This window comes from Rana temporaria, chromosome 6, assembly GCF_905171775.1.
Source record: "Rana temporaria chromosome 6, aRanTem1.1, whole genome shotgun sequence".
NCBI classification, from domain to species: Eukaryota; Metazoa; Chordata; class Amphibia; order Anura; family Ranidae; genus Rana; species Rana temporaria.
Window position 1 is genome coordinate 15,928 of NC_053494.1, and position 18,504 is coordinate 34,431.

Sequence of the window (18,504 nt, forward strand, 5' to 3'; positions counted from 1 at the left end):
TAGTTTCCCCTCCCCCGCTGAGACCACCGCCTGTGGAAGGGAATTCCACATCCTTGCCGCTCTTACAGTAAAGAACCCTCTACGTAGTTTAAGGTCCTTCTCCATCCTAGATCCCCCCCCAGAGGTTCTCCCCCATACCTGAGCTCCTCCCTCCCCCATACCTGAGCTCCTCCCTCCCCCATTGCTGAGCCCCTCATCTACTGGGACCCCCAGAGGTTCTCCCCCCCCCAGTGTATAAATTGCATTCATATTTTTACCACCCAATTGCATTATTTTATAATTTTCTACATTGAACCCCATTTGCTATGTAGTTGCCCCTCCCCCCCATTAATTTGTTCAGATTTTCTTGTAAGGTTTCCACTTCCTGCGGAGAAGTTATTTCCCTGCTTAGCTTATTATCGTCCGCAAATACAGAGATTGCACTGCTCGCCCCTCCCCCAGGTCATTTATGAACAAATTAAACAGGATTGGTCCCAGCACAGAACCCTGGGGGACCCCACTACCCACCCCCGACCATTCTGAGTACTCCCGATTTATCACCACCCTCTGAACTCGCCCTTGTAGCCAGTTTTCTATCCATGTACTCCCCCCTATGGTCCATGTACTCCCCCCTATGGTCCATGTACTCACCCTATGGTCCATGTACTCCCCCCTATGGTTCATGTACTCCCCCCTATGGTCCATGTACTCCCCCCTATGGTCCATGTACTCCCCCCTATGGTCCATGTACTCCCTCCTATGGTCCATGTACTCACCCTATGGTCCATGTACTCACCCTATGGTCCATGTCCTCCCCCCCCTATGGTCCATGTACTCCCCCCCCTATGTTCCATGTACTCCCCCTATGGTCCATGTACTCACCCTATGGTCCGTGTACTCCACCCTATGGTCCATGTCCTCCACCCTATGGTCCATGTATCCCCCCTATGGTCCATGTACTCGCCCTATGGTCCATGTACTCCCCCTGTGGTCCATGTACTCACCCTATGGTCCATGTACTCACCCTATGGTCCATGTACTCACCCTATGGTCCATGTACTCCCCCTATGGTCTCTGTACTCCCCCTATGGTCCATGTACTCCCCCCTATGGTCCATGTACTCGCCCTATGGTCCATGTACTCCCCCTATGGTCCATGTACTCACCCTATGGTCCATGTACTCACCCTATGGTCCATGTACCCCCCCCCCTATGGTCCATGTACTCACCCTATGGTCCATGTACTCCCCCTATGGTCTCTGTACTCCCCCTATGGTTCATGTACTCACCCTATGGTCCATGTACTCGCCCCTATGGTCCATGTACACGCCCCTATGGTCCATGTACTCGCCCCTATGGTCCATGTACTCCTCCCTATGGTTCGTGTACTCGCCCTATGGTCCATGTACTCCCCCTATGGTCCATGTACTCCCCCTATGGTCCATGTACTCCCCCCTATGGTTCGTGTACTCGCCCTATGGTCCATGTACTCCCCCTATGGTTCATGTACTCGCCCCTATGGTCCATGCCAACGGACCTTACTTTGTAGAGTAAACGTTTATGGGCAAATGTGTCAAAATTCAGATACACCACATCTACAGGACTTCCTTTATCTAGATGGCAACTCCCCTCTCAGGGGAATCGATCGGTTTGGGAAGAACGATTCTTCATGACTCCATGCTGATTACTGCTAATGATTCCGTTCTCATTACTAAAATCTTGTATATAGTCCCTTATCATCCCCTCCAAGATCTTACATACTATTGATGTTAGGCTGACTGCTCTGTGTTTCCCAGGGATGCATTTTGGGATCTATTTAAATATTGGAGCTACATTGGCTTTTCTCCAATCAGCTGATACCATTCCAGTCAGTAAACTGTCAGTAAAAATGAGGAACAATGGTGTGGCAATTACTTGACTGATTTCCCTCGGGTGGAGTCATCTGGTCCCGGTGATTTATTAATGTTAAGTTTTCCAAGTCTGATTCTAACTCTGTCCTCTGTTAACCTGTGACGTGTCCTGAGGATAAACACTGCAGTTTTGGTTACTGAGGCCCCTCCCCCCCGATTCCCTCGTGAAGACAGAGGAGAAGAATAAATTCAATACCTTCACCATCCCCCATCCTTTGTAACCAGATGTCCTTCCTCATTCTTTATGGGTCCAATATGGTCTGCCCTCCCTTTTTTTACTGTTTACATACTTTCTTTGCTCTCCTCTGCTATGTGCCTTTCGTGTTCTATATTAGGGTGATTGCCCCCTTACATTTCTTATTGCATTCTTTGTACAGTTGGAATGCTGATGATGATCCCTCAGCCTTGTATTTTTTGAAGGCCTTCTCTTTTGCTTTTATATGTATTACATTGGAGTTAAGTCATCCAGGACTTCTGTTCGCTCTTTTACATTTATTTCCCACTAGGATGCCTTGGCTAATGCCCTTATGTAAGGGCATTTGTTCCAACAAAAATTCCCAATTTATATCTTCTAGGAAGGATCGTAGTTTAGGGAAGTCGCTCTTTTGAAATTCAGTGTCTTTGTGTTCCCCTTATGTTTCCTATTTGTGTGATTTATACTGAAGACGATTGACCTGTGATCGCCGTTTCCTAAATTTCCCCGTATTACCCCCTCTGTGATCAGGTCTGTATTGTTGGTAATCAGTAGATCCAGTTAACGCTTTATTTCTAGTTGGTGCGTCTTCCACCTGACCCATGAAATTGTCCTGCCAGACATTTAGGAACTGGCGAGCCTTAGATGAATGCGCGGTTCCCTCCGCCCCGTCTATGTCTGGATCATTGAAATCCCCCATTATGACGACACTTCCCATCCTTGCCGCTAATCCAAATTGTGATAAGCGATCCCCCTCCCCCTCCCTCAGGTTAGGAGGTCTATAGCATACTCCCAGTATTATTTTCCCCTTAGCTTCATCCCTTTGGAGCTCCACCCATAAGAATTCCACCTCCTCCCCCGGTCCCTTAGTGATGTCATCTCTCACATTCCCTTGTACATTATTCTTGATATACAGGCATACCCCTCCCCCTTTATTACCCCCTCTATCCCTGCGATAAAGGGAATCCCCCTGAATGGTCAACAGCCAATCATGAGAGCTATTGAACCAGGTCTCTAATTCCCACAAAATCCAAATCCTCCTCGTACAGCAGTATATCTCGTTCACCGATCTTGTCCTCCAGGCTCCCGGCATCGGTGAACCTGCCACGTAGTTTAGACCGGTCGCATACTGTCCTCTTATTGGGTGTTCTGAGACTGCGACTAGAACTTGCTACTATACTTACCTCGGGTTTAGGTGCTTTGGTTACCCAACCACTGATGCTCCCAATACTACCCTCTGGAATGTGTTCCACGCTACAGGGAGAAGAGGGGCTACAGGGAGAAGAGGGGCTACAGGGAGAAGAGGGGCTACAGGGAGAAGAGGGGTAACAGGGAGAAGAGGGGCAACAGGGAGAAGAGGGGCTACAGGGAGAAGAGGGGCTACAGGGAGAAGAGGGGTAACAGGGAGAAGAGGGGCAACAGGGAGAAGAGGGGCTACAGGGAGAAGAGGGGCAACAGGGAGAAGAGGGGCTACAGGGAGAAGAGGGGTGAAGGGGGGGTTACAAGGGGAAAGGAGGTTATGGGTAAAAGTGGTGCTACAGGGAGAAGGTGGGTTACGGATAAAAGGGGGGCTACTCAGGAGAAAAGGGGTTACGGGTGGAAGTGGGGCTACAGGTAGAAGAGGGGTTACGGGTGGAAGTGGGGTTACAGGGGAAAAAGGGGTTACTCATAGAAGAGAGGTTATAGGTGGAAGAGGGGTTACAAAGGCACGGGACAACTTGAAGAGAAATTATGGATGGCCGCACACCACAAAAACCTTAATGATAAAAAAAGGAATAAAGCACAGCAAGCAGTGGGGTGTATAGCTACGCGTTTCACACTGGGGTTTCAGTGCTTAGTCATAGCTCACAAAGGCACGGGCTTATAACCTGATTGCTAGTGTTCTAACCTCCTGTAGGTGGCAGTATAACCTTACTATTTGTGAATTCCGGGGTCCCTCTATAGACTTGAAGGAAAAGATCTCACAATACAGAACGGAATTTTTCGGCCCATACTCTGTCACTACTTTCCCAGCACCCGCCTCTCACCTGTTGGTCCGGGATGGGCGGCGTGCAGTAGGACACGGCCAGGATAAGTACCGCCGAGCAGAAAAAGAGAATGATGGCAAAGTAGAGATAATGAACTCCGCAGATGAGCGCAGGGCAGGAGCTGGGGGCAGAGCAGCTTCCCGATCCAAAGGCAAATTCAGGCACCATCCGACAAAGACCCAGGAACAGCCCTCCAATCAGACCCCAGAAGGCACCCTGCAAGAAAAACATCCAGATATAGGGCGGTGGGGGAGGGTAGGACTGGGAATATTGGGTTGGGTGGTGTATAGTGGAGCAATATGTAGGCTGTGGTGGTTGTGCATCAGCATGGCTTTATAAGGACTCAGGATTGGTGAAGGCAGAGGGTACATTGTGGGTGGAGGAGGGCATTATGGGTGGAGGAGGGCATTCTGGGTGGGGGAGGGCATTATGGGTGGAGGGAGGAGGGGATTATGGGTGGAGGAGGGGATTCTGGGTGGGGGAGGGTGTAACGGACCTATGAACTATTCTGCCTACAAAGAACTGCATGACTTGTTAGAATTGGATTTACCACATTATATTCTGAGCTCAAAGGGTTAATTGTAGAAGGAGCTCTTTCACTGCTAAATGCTAATTGACTCTCTGTTGTGTATTACCAGTTAACAGCCTCCTGCCAGGTGTATGCTAACGTGATCATCTGTGAGTGTATTGTTCTAAAGGTTAATTGAATTTTATTGAGAAAGGAATGTGCCCGGCCAGGTCATGTTAAGTGGATCTCGGTGCCGGAACGTCTAGAGACTGATTGATTCAAGGAGATGTCATTATTTTAAAGTATCTGTGTGAAGGGGGGGCGGAGATTGTCATTGTTCCTGTAACAGTTGTAAGCACATATAAGCTAAGGGAAATGTCCCATGATTAAACAGTCTTGTTTGACCCTTCAACACGCAGCCTCGTCTCGTTCTTGAAGGGGGACTCTCTCTCTCTGGATCTTGGGGATGGAATGATAGAGACCAAAGAGCAAGTTCTGAATGGAGTCGCAGTACGCCAGGCTGAAAAGATCCACACTAAAAGATCTATTGGAGAGTCGTGGTAGGAGTACCAGTAACAGACCACGGAGGGAGCTGATAGCTGACCTGCTGGAGCTGGACGAAATGGATGGATCCATGGAAGGAACGGAGCCCCTTGCACCGGTCAGCGAGGAAGATGTAATTACTGGGATTGTACAGCGGAGATTATCCTTGTATCCAGAAACATCCGTGGAACTAATCAACCAGCTGTTCCGGGAAGCAAGGGAGGAGATACAAACTAAGAGGGGACAAGAACTGGAACTGGTAAGAGCGAGACAGCCCATTACACATGCAGTTCCTACCCCCCCACCCGTGGCTACAGGAAAGAAAATACCGTTCACTGCATTTAAAGCTTTTGTAGAAAGTGAGGAGGAAATCGATGGATATTTGGCGGACTTTGAGAGGCAGTGCTCACTACACCAGGTACCACCAGACCAATGGGTCACTATTTTGTCGGGGAAATTGTCGGGCAAAGCCAATGAAGCCTTTCGGGCTCTCGCTCCGGAGGATATTTTACAATATCAGCAAGTTAAAAAGGCGCTGCTAACCCGATACGCCGTAACGCCAGAAGCCTACCGCCGGCGCTTCCGGGAGTCCAAGAAGATGGCTGTGGACTCCCACATGGAATGGGCCAACCAGTTACAAAGGGTGGCATCCCATTGGGTCCAAGTGTGCAAGGCCAACACCGGGGAGGAAGTATTGCAGCTGTTCCTAATGGAACATTTCTTTCAAGACCTGGCCGCAGACATACAAGACTGGGTACGAGATCGCCGTCCCGCTAACTTAAACGAGGCGGCTCGGCTAGCAGATGAGTACGCGGAGACAAGGAAAGTAAGCCAGGGTACTACACGGCTGGCTCAGAAGGTAGAACCGCGTACTCCAACCGTCACCCCACGCCCAGAGTTTCGGGCTCCAGTCCCACCAGGACCACCACGCTCTCAGAGGCCTAACAACTACCCCCGGGATTCGTCTAGGGTGACGTGCCATCACTGCAGCGACACGGGACATATTGCTCATTATTGCCCTCTGAGAGCTACAACTACCAACTGGAGACGCACAACACCCAACACAGAGGTCACTCCATCACGTCCCTCTGCGGCCCACTGCCTGGAGACCGAGGGGGGCCCTGAGGAATGTCTGGGAATTTGGTATGAGGCAGACCCAATACAAGCTGCCTCTCCGGATAACTGTCAGCATCACCGTCAGGAGGTACAGGTGAATGGACAAGTAGCACAAGGCTTAAGAGATTCCGGGACTACTATCACTCTGATTCAAAAACATCTGGTAAAGCCAGAGAATGTGTCCACTCGCACAGTTGCCGTCCGGGTCGCAGGGGGCGCTGTATTCCGCTTACCCACCGCCCGGGTGCACTTAGACTGGGGAGTCGGGTCAGGAAAGACCACAGTTGGTATCATGGACAACCTACCTGCCGAGGTGGTGCTGGGCAACGACATTGGCCCACTGACTTCAGCTTATTTACCTACACCTGCTGCTGCTTGTCCCGTGACCACCCGCGTTGCTGGAATCAACCCGCTTGCTGCTGAGAACCGGGTAAGACTACCTTCCCCGACATGTACTGTAGATCCGGCACAATATCACAGTCTAAAATGGGAATGTGACAAGTTGGCCAGTGAGAAATCAGAGATGCAACGACACTATGTCATGTATTATGAGATGTCCTGTGGCTTGAACATTGAAATGCACAAACAGGCGGAAATTGTCAAAAGATTAAATGGAATTTGCATCCAGGTGGTGCCTTATCTGTCCCAAGAGCATCAGCAACAGGTTTTGGGAGCCATTGAGAGAGCAAAGCAAGTGCCTGTTCCAGAACTGAATTCTATTATTCACCGTCACCATCAGCTACCGACCTGGTAAGCCAATGGGAATGCCGACGAATTGTCCAGGCAAACTGAACTTTTACCCTAACAGCAGACCGGACATCCCCAAGTTGACCCGAAAAAGGATCAATCTGGGTCTGCCGGAGTGTTCCACAAAAGGGGAGTAGTGTAACGGACCTATGAACTATTCTGCCTACAAAGAACTGCATGACTTGTTAGAATTGGATTTACCACATTATATTCTGAGCTCAAAGGGTTAATTGTAGAAGGAGCTCTTTCACTGCTAAATGCTAATTGACTCTCTGTTGTGTATTACCAGTTAACAGCCTCCTGCCAGGTGTATGCTAACGTGATCATCTGTGAGTGTGTATTGTTCTAAAGGTTAATTGAATTCTATTGAGAAAGGAATGTGCCTGGCCAGGTCATGTTAAGTGGATCTCGGTGCCGGAACGTCTAGAGACTGATTGATTCAAGGAGATGTCATTATTTCAAAGTATCTGTGTGAAGGGGGGGCGGAGATTGTCATTGTTCCTGTAACAGTTGTAAGCACATATAAGCTAAGGGAAATGTCCCATTAAACAGTCTTGTTTGACCCTTCAACACGCAGCCTCGTCTCGTTCTTGATGGGGGACTCTCTCTCTCTCTCTCTGGATCTTGGGGATGGAATGATACCGGTTTTACTTGCATATCGCACTTTGCCAGGGAAAAGGACGGCTGATACCCTCTCACTAGCCCGGGTAGCCGTTACAGAGGGGATTATGGGTGGAGGAGGGGATTCTGGGTGGGGGAGGGGATTCTGGGTGGAGGAGGGGATTATGGGTGGAGGAGGGGATTCTGGGTGGAGGAGGGGATTATGGGTGTGGGAGGGCATTCTGGGTGATGATGTGAAATGTCTCACCGCCTCGTTCACTCTCTTCACGAATAGCGCCAGGAAGAAGACGGCGGCGATGGGCGGTGCCAGGAAACTGGCCACGGATTGGATGTAGTCAAACAATTGCCCTCCTTGTGCAGCTTGGACCACGGGAATCCACGCGATGCTGAAGGCCACGAGGCAGACCGTCCACACCCTGAGGAGAGGAGATATGTTGGGTGACACCGCTGTCACACCCTGAGGAGAGGAGATATGTTGGGTGACACCGCTGTCATCCGATTGGTCTTTCGGCATGGAGCCGCCACTCACCTCCCCACCAGGATCAGCTCCCTCTCCGCAGCCCGAGGTCTCAGCTTCTTCCAGACATCAATAGTGAACAGAGTGCTGCTGCTGTTGAATATGGAGGCCAGACTGCTCATGAGGGCGGCTAACATAACCGCAAGCATGAGGCCACGGAGACCTGTGAGAGACACAAGAGAGACCACTGGGGAGAGGGTCAGGTACAAGGAGGGGGGGAGGGTCAGGTACAAGGAGGAGAGGAGGGGGGAGAGGGTCAGGTACAAGGAGGGGGGAGAGGATCAGGTAAAAGGTGGGGGGAGGGTCAGGTAAAAGGTGGGGGGAGAGAGTCAGGTACAAGGAGGGGGAGAGGGTCAGGTACAAGGTGGGGGGAGAGGGTCAGGTACAAGGGGGGGAGGGTCAGGAAAGAGGGGGGGAGAGGGTCAGGTAAAAGGTGGGGGGAGGGTCAGGTAAAAGGTGGGGGGAGGTTCAGGTAAAAGGTGGGGGGTAGGGTCAGGTACAAGGTGGGGGGTCAGGTACAAGGAGGGGGGAGCGGATCAGGTAAAAGGTGTGGGAGAGGGTCAGGTAAAAGGTGGGGGGAGGGTCAGGGACAAGGGGGGGGGTCAGGTACAATGAGGGGGGGGATAGTGTCAGGTACAAGGAGGGGGGAGGGTCAGGTACAATGAGGGGGGATCGGGTACAAGGAGGGGGGAGAGGGTCAGGTAAAAGGTGGGGGGAGGGTCAGGTAAAAGGTGGGGGGAGGTTCAGGTAAAAGGTGGGGGGAGGGTCAGGTATAATGAGGGGGGGGGATAGTGTCAGGTACAAGGAGGGGGGAGGGTCAGGTACAATGAGGGGGGGGGGATAGTGTCAGGTACAAGGAGGGGGGAGGGTCAGGTACAAGGGGGGGTCAGGTACAATGAGGGGGGGTCGGGTACAAGGAGGGGGGAGAGGGTCAGGTAAAAGGTGGGGGGAGGGTCAGGTACAAGGGGGGGTCAGGTACAATGAGGGGGGGGATAGTGTCAGGTACAAGGTGGGGGGAGGGTCTTGTACCATATAATACATTGTAGTCTTGTATCTCAGTCCTATGTGGGCTGTGATTGGTCACTTACCTGTGGGCATCAGTTTTACCACCAGCTTGGGGTAAGCAATGTTTGAGCAGCCAATCGGTGTTCCACAAAACTCCTGACATTCTTCCGGCACGACACACGCCACTTCCTCTACAAAGTCCAATCATAGGAGACTATCACAGATCTGGGGGAGGGGGACTGGGATGTATAGGACAGAGGCATTGGGGGATGGGAACTGGGAGGACTGGGATGTATAGGACAGAGGCATTGGGGGATGGGAACTGGGAGGACTGGGATGTATAGGACAGAGGCATTGGGGGATGGGAACTGGGAGGACTGGGATGCTCTTACTGGTGTAGAGGACTCTGCTGATCATCCCGGGCATTACCATCAGGAACATTGGCAGGATCTTCAGATAACCGCACAGAATGCACCCCAACTTAACGTGCTTGAGAGAGCGAGCGGCCAGACACCGCTGAATGATGACCTGGAGGGTGGAGACACAGCAATCATTATGACATCACAGGGATCATTATGACATCAGACACCATAAAGCTCGGCTCTTCTATGGCTGGTAACCCGGACGTGGTCTCCTCTCTCTTATTAGAGCCACACAAGGAGGACTATATGGTCTGCCAGGCACTTAGTAATCAGCTCTCAGGACTGACACGCCTCCTCTCCAGGTCAGACACGCCTCCTCTCCAGGTCAGACACGCCTCCTCTCCAGGTCAGACACGCCTCCTCTCCAGGTCAGACACACCCAATTGGTCCTTCTGTAAAGTCTATAGGAGCGAAGCCTGTAATAAGGGGTGTGGCTATCACTCTTCCAGCACAGAGCACTGGAGAGGGAGGACGGGGGAGGGAAAGGGATTTTTCAGCATTTTGGAGTAAAGATGGCGACACTCTGGTAGAATTTCATTCGGTTTTCTAATGGTCGGTGGAGTCAAATCGATGTTCGTTTTTGAGTGGTGAGAAAATTTGTATAAGTCGGATGGAATATTTTCTTGAATGAACAAATTTCTAACCCCAACCCTAACCATAAACCCAACCCACTAACCCAACCCACTAACCCAACCCTAACCCACTAACCCAACCCACTAACCCAACCCTAACCCACTAACCCAACCCACTAACCCAACCCCAACCCACTAACCCAACCCACTAACCCAACCCCAACCCAACCCTAACCCACTAACCCAACCCACTAACCCAACCCACTAACCCTAACCCACTAACCCAACCCACTAACCCTAACCCTAACCTAACCCAACCCTAACCCTAAACCCTAACTTAACCCCAACCCTAACCCACTAACCCTAACCCCAACCCACTAACCCAACCCACTAACCCACTAACCCAACCCACTAACCTAACCCAACCCCAACCCTAACCCTAAACCCTAACTTAACCCCAACCCACTAACCCAACCCACTAACCCTAACCATAAACCCAACCCACTAACCCAACCCCAACCCTAAACCCTAACTTAACCCTAACCCCAACCCTAACCCAACCCACTAACCCAACCCTAAACCCTAACTTAGCCCTAACCCAAACCCTAGACCCTAACAATTTGGTACAAAACGCTACCGTGTTCAGCCAGCTTCAGTCACAAATCAATGTGTGGAGAACTATAAAGAGATGGGGGGGGGGGGGGGTCAATAGGCCGACTTTCCATCCTCTGGGACTGGAGCTGCTCATACATGCTTTCTGGTCTGGTGTCTGGGAGAGGTGTAGGAGGTCTATGAGAAGAACCAGAAGCACAGGATTGGGTGGAGGACAAGATGGTGGAGAAGATCCTGGCACAGGACACCAGAAGGGGTCACATTATGGGTTATCTGGTGTCTCATTGACTTCACTGGATATCAGTACAGCAATCAGAAGCCTCATTGGCAACAACAAACCCCTGACAGGCAGGGCAGCCATCAGGAATTATGGGGCCCCTTACACAGCTTCAGGCATGTGCCGCCTGAAATTGAGAAGCGGGAGGGGGGGTAGCCACCTGGGGCCCTAGGGGCCTCTGGGCCCTTTAATAATAATAAATAAATATATATATATATACACACACACAATTTTTTTTTTATATAAAAAGAAATTACAAAAAAGGGGGGGGGTTGCATACAAAGCTTCCTCTGATTGTCTGAAGCAGAGAAGCTGGAAGATAATGTCACAATTCCCAACGTAGGCATCCGGGACCTCAGGGCCCTTTAATAATAATAATAAAAAAAGAAACCTCTGGGCCCTTTAATAAAAAAATAAAATAAATATATATATATATATATATATATATATATATATATATATATATATATATATATATATATATATATATTATATATATATATATATATATAAAAAAAATAATATAAAAAAATGTTTTTTTTTATAAAAAAAGGGGGGTTGCCACCCGGGGCCCTGGGGACCTCTGGGTCCTTTAATAATAATAATAATAATAATAATAATAATAATAAATATATATACACATATATATATATATATATATATATATAATAAAAAAAATATAAAAAAAAATATTTTTTTTATAACAAAAGGGGGGTTGTCATCCGTGGCCCTGGGGATCTCCGGGCCCCCGTACCCCTAAAAAAAAAAAAAATTGTCCCTTTTATAAAAAATAAATAAAAAAAAGGTGAGTTGCCATCTGGGGCCCTGTGGGCCTCCGGGCCCCTTACAGGTGTACTGCCTGTACCCCCCTGATGGCGGCCCTGCTGACAGGTCCCGCAGTCTAGGCCCGAGGCTTCAGGTTGGGTTGTTCTTGCATTGAGGTGACACTAGTGATGATAACTGAGGGCAGATCACAGGTAGAGATGTACACAATGGGAATTACCTGGTCGCTGCACCAATACCAGGTGGCCACAATGGTCAGTCCCACGATCACAGCTGGCCAGGGCAGATCCCCATCCTTGGCATCCCGCAGCAAGTGCAGAGCATCTGAGCGTGGAGAGGCGCAAGCCAATGAGATGTTGCCCAGGTCGCTGGGTGTAGCATTCATGTACTTCTCCATCAGGGCGTTGTAGCCTCCCACCTCACTAAAAGCTGAAGGACACAAGAATGAGATTCATCACTCTAGAAAAAACTGGATATAAAAGTGACATGGATCTATGACATCAGTGGGGGGGCGTGCCGCGCCTTCACTGGCAGCTGCTGGGGAGAGAATATCCCTCCGGGTGTCGGGGAAATTCACATATCCGCGATGCATTACCAATTTCTTTTGCACTAATAAGCGCACTTTCTACTTTCCAGCTCTTTGGTATAATGCGGTGTGAGTTCTCCCGCGCTTCCCGAGTAAAACAAACACAGCCGCTCTTCTCACATTGGAAGCTCCACGGACAGTCCTGCGTCACCACAGGACCAATGTTTATTTGCAGGACTAAGTACGGGGGTAACAATAGAGGATTGGTGGCTATTCAATTCAGCCAGTCAAGCCCTGGCATTCCTTCAAACAGGAGGTGTTATAGAAATCTCAAACAATGCAACAATGACTAGGGGAGTGTGTGGGTGTGTCTGTGTAGGCTGGTGTGTACAACTTCCCGCCCTTTGTAACCCACATGTAGTGAGATTGGCGCACATTCCTGCTTTTACCATTGGTGCAAATCCTTATTCTGCATTATTCAGAGAACAACACATACCCGGATTATACTACCGTTCCTGTGGATGGGAGATTATCTGCAGGGACACGTCATGGTCCCTCCATGTGCTGATCAGACACACAGAGAGACACAAGCGTACATCCCTCCACAAAGGCAGATAGATATCTAACCGAGAATGTCTTCAGAGTGAACTTATCCCCCCAAACGAACGTATGTGCATAACGCAGGGGCCCTCGCTGGTGGACAGCTCTCTAAATCCACAGGAAGATTTTCACTACCAATGGTCCTTTACTGGTTCCGGATCGCTCTTATGAGTGAGCCCCAATAGAACCAACACTGGGAGACACTACATGGTGACTACATCTTAATATCATTTCTACAAGACGGGTCTAAGGGGAATGCCTAATGTTTATCCAGATATGCTTATTACATACTCAGTCCCGGCTTCTAATTCATAGCTTCCACCAGCCTGAGTTTTATCACAAGGCCCCCCCCCGTATGAAACCCGCAGTTCACTCACCGTATCCGGCCAGGACGCAGGCTCCTCCGATGATGACAAAGGTCTGCACAGTGTCCGTATACATGAGCGCTGCAAGACCCCCTAGGAAGGAAAAAGTGTGGGGGGGGAGAGATGAGAGGAAGAAATATGTAAATGAGGTGCAATTACATCCCCCTTCTCTACATTTCATGGTTTATTCCTTCCTAGATGTCTCCACAATGGAACAATTGTTATTTATTCTCTGTGAATCCAATTATTGACACATTATAACATGGAGATCCAGACAAGCCCTGGGACGTAACCCACATGGAGATCCAGACAAGCCCTGGGACGTAACCCACATGGAGATCCAGACAAGCCCTGGGACGTAACCCACATGGAGATCCAGACGAGCCCTGGGACGTAACCCACATGGAGATCCAGACAAACCCTGGGACGTAACCCACATGGAGATCCAGACAAACCCTGGGACGTAACCCACATGGAGATCCAGACAAGCCCTGGGACGTAACCCACATGGAGATCCAGACAAGCCCTGGGACGTAACCCACATGGAGATCCAGACAAGCCCTGGGACGTAACCCACATGGAGATCCAGACGAGCCCTGGGACGTAACCCACATGGAGATCCAGACAAACCCTGGGACGTAACCCGCATGGAGATCCAGACAAACCCTGGGACGTAACCCACATGGAGATCCAGACAAGCCCTGGGACGTAACCCACATGGAGATCCAGACAAGCCCTGGGACATAACCCACATGGAGATCCAGACGAGCCCTGGGACGTAACCCGTATGGAGATCCAGGCGAGTTCTGGGACGAAACCCGTATGGAGATCCAGACGAGCCCTGGGACGTAACCCGTATGGAGATCTAGGCGAGTTCTGGGACGTAACCCGCATAGAGATCCAGACGAGCCCTGGGACGTCACCCGCATGGCGATCCAGACGAGCCCTGGGACGTAACCCACATGGAGATCCAGACAAACCCTGGGACGTAACCCACATGGAGATCCAGACAAACCCTGGGACGTAACCCACATGGAGATCCAGACAAGCCCTGGGACGTAACCCGCATGGAGATCCAGACAAACCCTGGGACGTAACCCACATGGAGATCCAGACAAGCCCTGGGACGTAACCCACATGGAGATCCAGACAAGCCCTGGGACGTAACCCGTATGGCGATCAAGACAAGCCCTGGGACGTAACCCACATGGAGATTCAGACGAGCCCTGGGACGTAACCTGTATGGAGATCCAGGCGAGTTCTGGGACGTAACCCGCATGGAGATCCAGACGAGCCCTGGGACGTAACCCGCATAGAGATCCAGACGAGCCCTGGGACGTCACCCGCATGGCGATCCAGACGAGCCCTGGGACGTAACCCGCATGGAGATCCAGACGAGCCCTGGGACGTAACCCGTATGGAGATCCAGACGAGCCCTGGGACGTAACCCATATGGAGATTCAGACAAGCCCTGGGACGTAACCCGTATGGAGATCCAGACGAGCCCTGGGACGTAACCCACATGGAGATTCAGACAAGCCCTGGGACGTAACCCGTATGGAGATCCATGCAAGTTCTGGGATGTAACCCGCATGGAGATCCATGCAAGTTCTGGGATGTAACCCGCATGGAGATCCAGACAAGCCCTGGGACGTAACCCGTATGGAGATCCATGCAAGTTCTGGGATGTAACCCGCATGGAGATCCATGCAAGTTCTGGGATGTATCCCGCATGGAGATCCAGACAAGCCCTGGGACGTAACCCGTATGGAGATCCATGCAAGTTCTGGGATGTAACCCGCATGGAGATCCAGACGAGCCCTGGGACGTAACCTGTATGGCGATCCAGACAAGCCCTGGGACGTAACCCACATGGAGATCCAGACGAGCCCTGGGACGTAACCCGTATGGCGATCCAGGCAAGTTCTGGGACGTAACCCGTATGGAGATCCAGGCAAGTTCTGGGACGTAACCCGTATGGAGATCCAGGCAAGTTCTGGGACGTAACCCGTATGGAGATCCAGGCAAGTTCTGGGACGTAACCTGTATGGAGATCCAGACAAACCCTGGGACGTAACCCACATGGAGATCCAGACGAGCCCTGGAACGTAACCCACATGGCAATCCAGACGAGCCCTGGGACGTAACCCGCCTGGAACTCCAGACGAGCCCTGGGACGTAACCCACATGGAGATCCAGACGAGTTCCAAGATGTCACCCGCATGGAGGGAGGAGCTAAACTTACCAGTCACGGTGTATATGGTGGTGATCACTAACAAGGCGATGACAGAAAGATAAATATTCCAGCCCAGGGCAACCTGTATGAAGATGGCTCCAGAGAACATGTCCACCTGACACAAGCAGAGAAGAGGACCGGTCATACACTAATATGTACCTGAATGAAGACCCCACCTCCACCATATGTGCCACTGAAGGAGGACCTTCTACCACCCCACCTCCACCATATGTGTCACTGAGGGAGGACCTTCTACCACCCCACCTCCACCATATGTGCCACTGAGGGAGGACCTTCTACCACCCCACCTCTACCATATGTGCCACTGAGGGAGGACCTTCTACCACCCCACCTCCTCCATATGTGCCACTGAGGGAGGACCTTCTACCACCCCACCTCCACCATATGTGCCACTGAGGGAGGACCTTCTACCACCCCACCTCCACCTCCACCATATGTGTCACCTAGGGAGGACCTGTATAAAGAGTGCTCCAGAGACAATGTCCAAATAAGACAGGTTTACATAAGGACTGGTCATACATTATAATCCTTGATAGGGGTAATGGTTCTCAGTGTGGTAATATTATGGGGTGTACCCTGTGATAGGGGTAAGGGTTCTCAATGTGGTAATATTATGGGGTATACCCTGTGATAGGGGTAAGGGTTCACAGTGTGGTAATATTATGGGGTGTACCCTGTGATAGGGGTAAGGGTTCTTAGTGTGGTAATATTATGGGGTATATCCTGTGATAGGGGTAAGGGTTCTCAGTGTGGTAATATTATGGGGTATACCCTGTGATATGGGTAATGGTTCTCAGTGTGGTAATATTATGGGGTATATCCTGTGATAGGGGTAAGGGTTCTCAGTGTGGTAATATTATGGGGTATATCCTGTGATAGGGGTAAGGGTTCTCAGTGTGGTAATATTATGGGGTATATCCTGTGATAGGGGTAAGGGTTCTCAGTGTGGTAATATTATGGGGTATATCCTGTGATAGGGGTAAGGGTTCTCAGTGTGGTAATATCATGGGGTATATCCTGTGATAGGGGTAAGGGTTCTCAGTGTGGTAATATTATGGGGTATATCCTGTGAGAGGGGTAATGGTTCTCAGTGTGGTAATATTATGGGGTATACCCTGTGATAGGGGTAAGGGTTCTCAGTGTGGTAATATTATGGGGTATATCCTGTGATAGGGGTAATGGTTCTCAGTGTGGTAATATTATGGGGTATATCCTGTGAGAGGGGTAATGGTTCTCAGTGTGGTAATATTATGGGGTATACCCTGTGATAGGGGTAATGGTTCTCAGTGTGGTAATATTATGGGGTATATCCTGTGATAGGGGTAAGGGTTCTCAGTGTGGTAATATTATGGGGTATATCCTGTGATAGGGGTAATGGTTCTCAGTGTGGTAATATTATGGGGTATACCCTGTGATAGGGGTAAGGGTTCTCAGTGTGGTAATATTATGGGGTATATCCTGTGATAGGGGTAATGGTTCTCAGTGTGGTAATATTACGGGGTATACCCTGTGATAGGGGTAAGGGTTCTCAGTGTGGTAATATTATGGGGTATACCCTGTGATAGGGGTAAGGGTTCTCAGTGTGGTAATATTACGGGGTATACCCTGTGATAGGGGTAAGGGTTCTCAGTGTGGTAATATTATGGGGTATATCCTGTGATAGGGGTAATGGTTCTCAGTGTGGTAATATTATGGGGTATACCCTGTGATAGGGGTAAGGGTTCTCAGTGTGGTAATATTACGGGGTATACCCTGTGATAGGGGTAAGGGTTCTCAGTGTGGTAATATTATGGGGTATATCCTGTGATAGGGGTAATGGTTCTCAGTGTGGTAATATTATGGGGTATATCCTGTGATAGGGGTAAGGGTTCTCAGTGTGGCCTCATTGGCTGAATACTTACAGATATTTTAGTAAATATATACATGGCCAGAGAAAGCACGGAGAGGTAGATCTGGATTCGTTCTCCTCCAAAACGTTTCTTCAGGTATTCTGGCATTGTCACCACCTGATGGGAAGAAGAAATGTGCCATTGAAGGTCCTCTGTCACCCCTTTCCCACCACAGACACTGTGTCACTCCTTTCCCACCACAGACACTGTCACCCCTTTCCCACCACAGACGCTGTCACCCCTTTCCCACCACAGACACTGTCACCCCTTTCCCACCACAGACACTGTCACCCCTTTCCCACCACAGACACTGTGTCACTCCTTTCCCACCACAGACACTGTCACCCCTTTCCCACCACAGACGCTGTCACCCCTTTCCCACCACAGACACTGTCACCCCTTTCCCACCACAGACACTGTCACCCCTTTCCCACCACAGACGCTGTCACCCCTTCTCCACCACAGACGCTGTCACCCCTTTCCCACCACAGACACTGTCACCCCTTCTCCACCACAGACACTGTCACCCCTTTCCCACCACAGACACTGTCACCCCTTTCCCACCACAGACACTGTCACTCCTTTCCCACCACAGACGCTGTCACCCCTTTCCCACCACAGACACTGTCACCCCTTTCCCACCACAGACACTGTCACTCCTTTCCCACCACAGACGCTGTCACCCCTTTCCCACCACAGACGCTGTCACCCCTTTCCCACCACAGACACTGTCACCCCTTTCCCACCACAGACACTGTCACCCCTTTCCCACCACAGACACTGTCACCCCTTTCCCACCACAGACACTGTGTCACTCCTTTCCCACCACAGACACTGTCACCCCTTTCCCACCACAGACGCTGTCACCCCTTTCCCACCACAGACACTGTCACCCCTTTCCCACCACAGACACTGTCACCCCTTTCCCACCACAGACGCTGTCACCCCTTCTCCACCACAGACGCTGTCACCCCTTTCCCACCACAGACACTGTCACCCCTTCTCCACCACAGACACTGTCACCCCTTTCCCACCA

The 18,504-nt window shown here is 50.5% G+C and overlaps 1 protein-coding gene across 2 annotated transcripts in view; it reads right to left on the reverse strand.

Moving 5' to 3' along the window:
- The window catches only part of SLC5A2 (solute carrier family 5 member 2), a 64,010-nt gene that overhangs the window by 2,368 nt on the left and 43,138 nt on the right, over positions 1 to 18,504 (reverse strand). For both annotated transcript variants that reach the window (XM_040355794.1, XM_040355793.1), the window contains exons 5-13: positions 17,481 to 17,585; positions 15,568 to 15,673; positions 13,335 to 13,415; positions 12,052 to 12,260; positions 9,558 to 9,693; positions 9,249 to 9,356; positions 8,173 to 8,323; positions 7,891 to 8,059; positions 4,109 to 4,324 (exon numbers count right to left, since the gene is read on the reverse strand). In XM_040355794.1, coding sequence (XP_040211728.1) covers positions 4,109 to 4,324; positions 7,891 to 8,059; positions 8,173 to 8,323; positions 9,249 to 9,356; positions 9,558 to 9,693; positions 12,052 to 12,260; positions 13,335 to 13,415; positions 15,568 to 15,673; positions 17,481 to 17,585 — 1,281 coding nt within the window. The remainder of the gene's footprint in view (positions 1 to 4,108; positions 4,325 to 7,890; positions 8,060 to 8,172; positions 8,324 to 9,248; positions 9,357 to 9,557; positions 9,694 to 12,051; positions 12,261 to 13,334; positions 13,416 to 15,567; positions 15,674 to 17,480; positions 17,586 to 18,504) is intronic.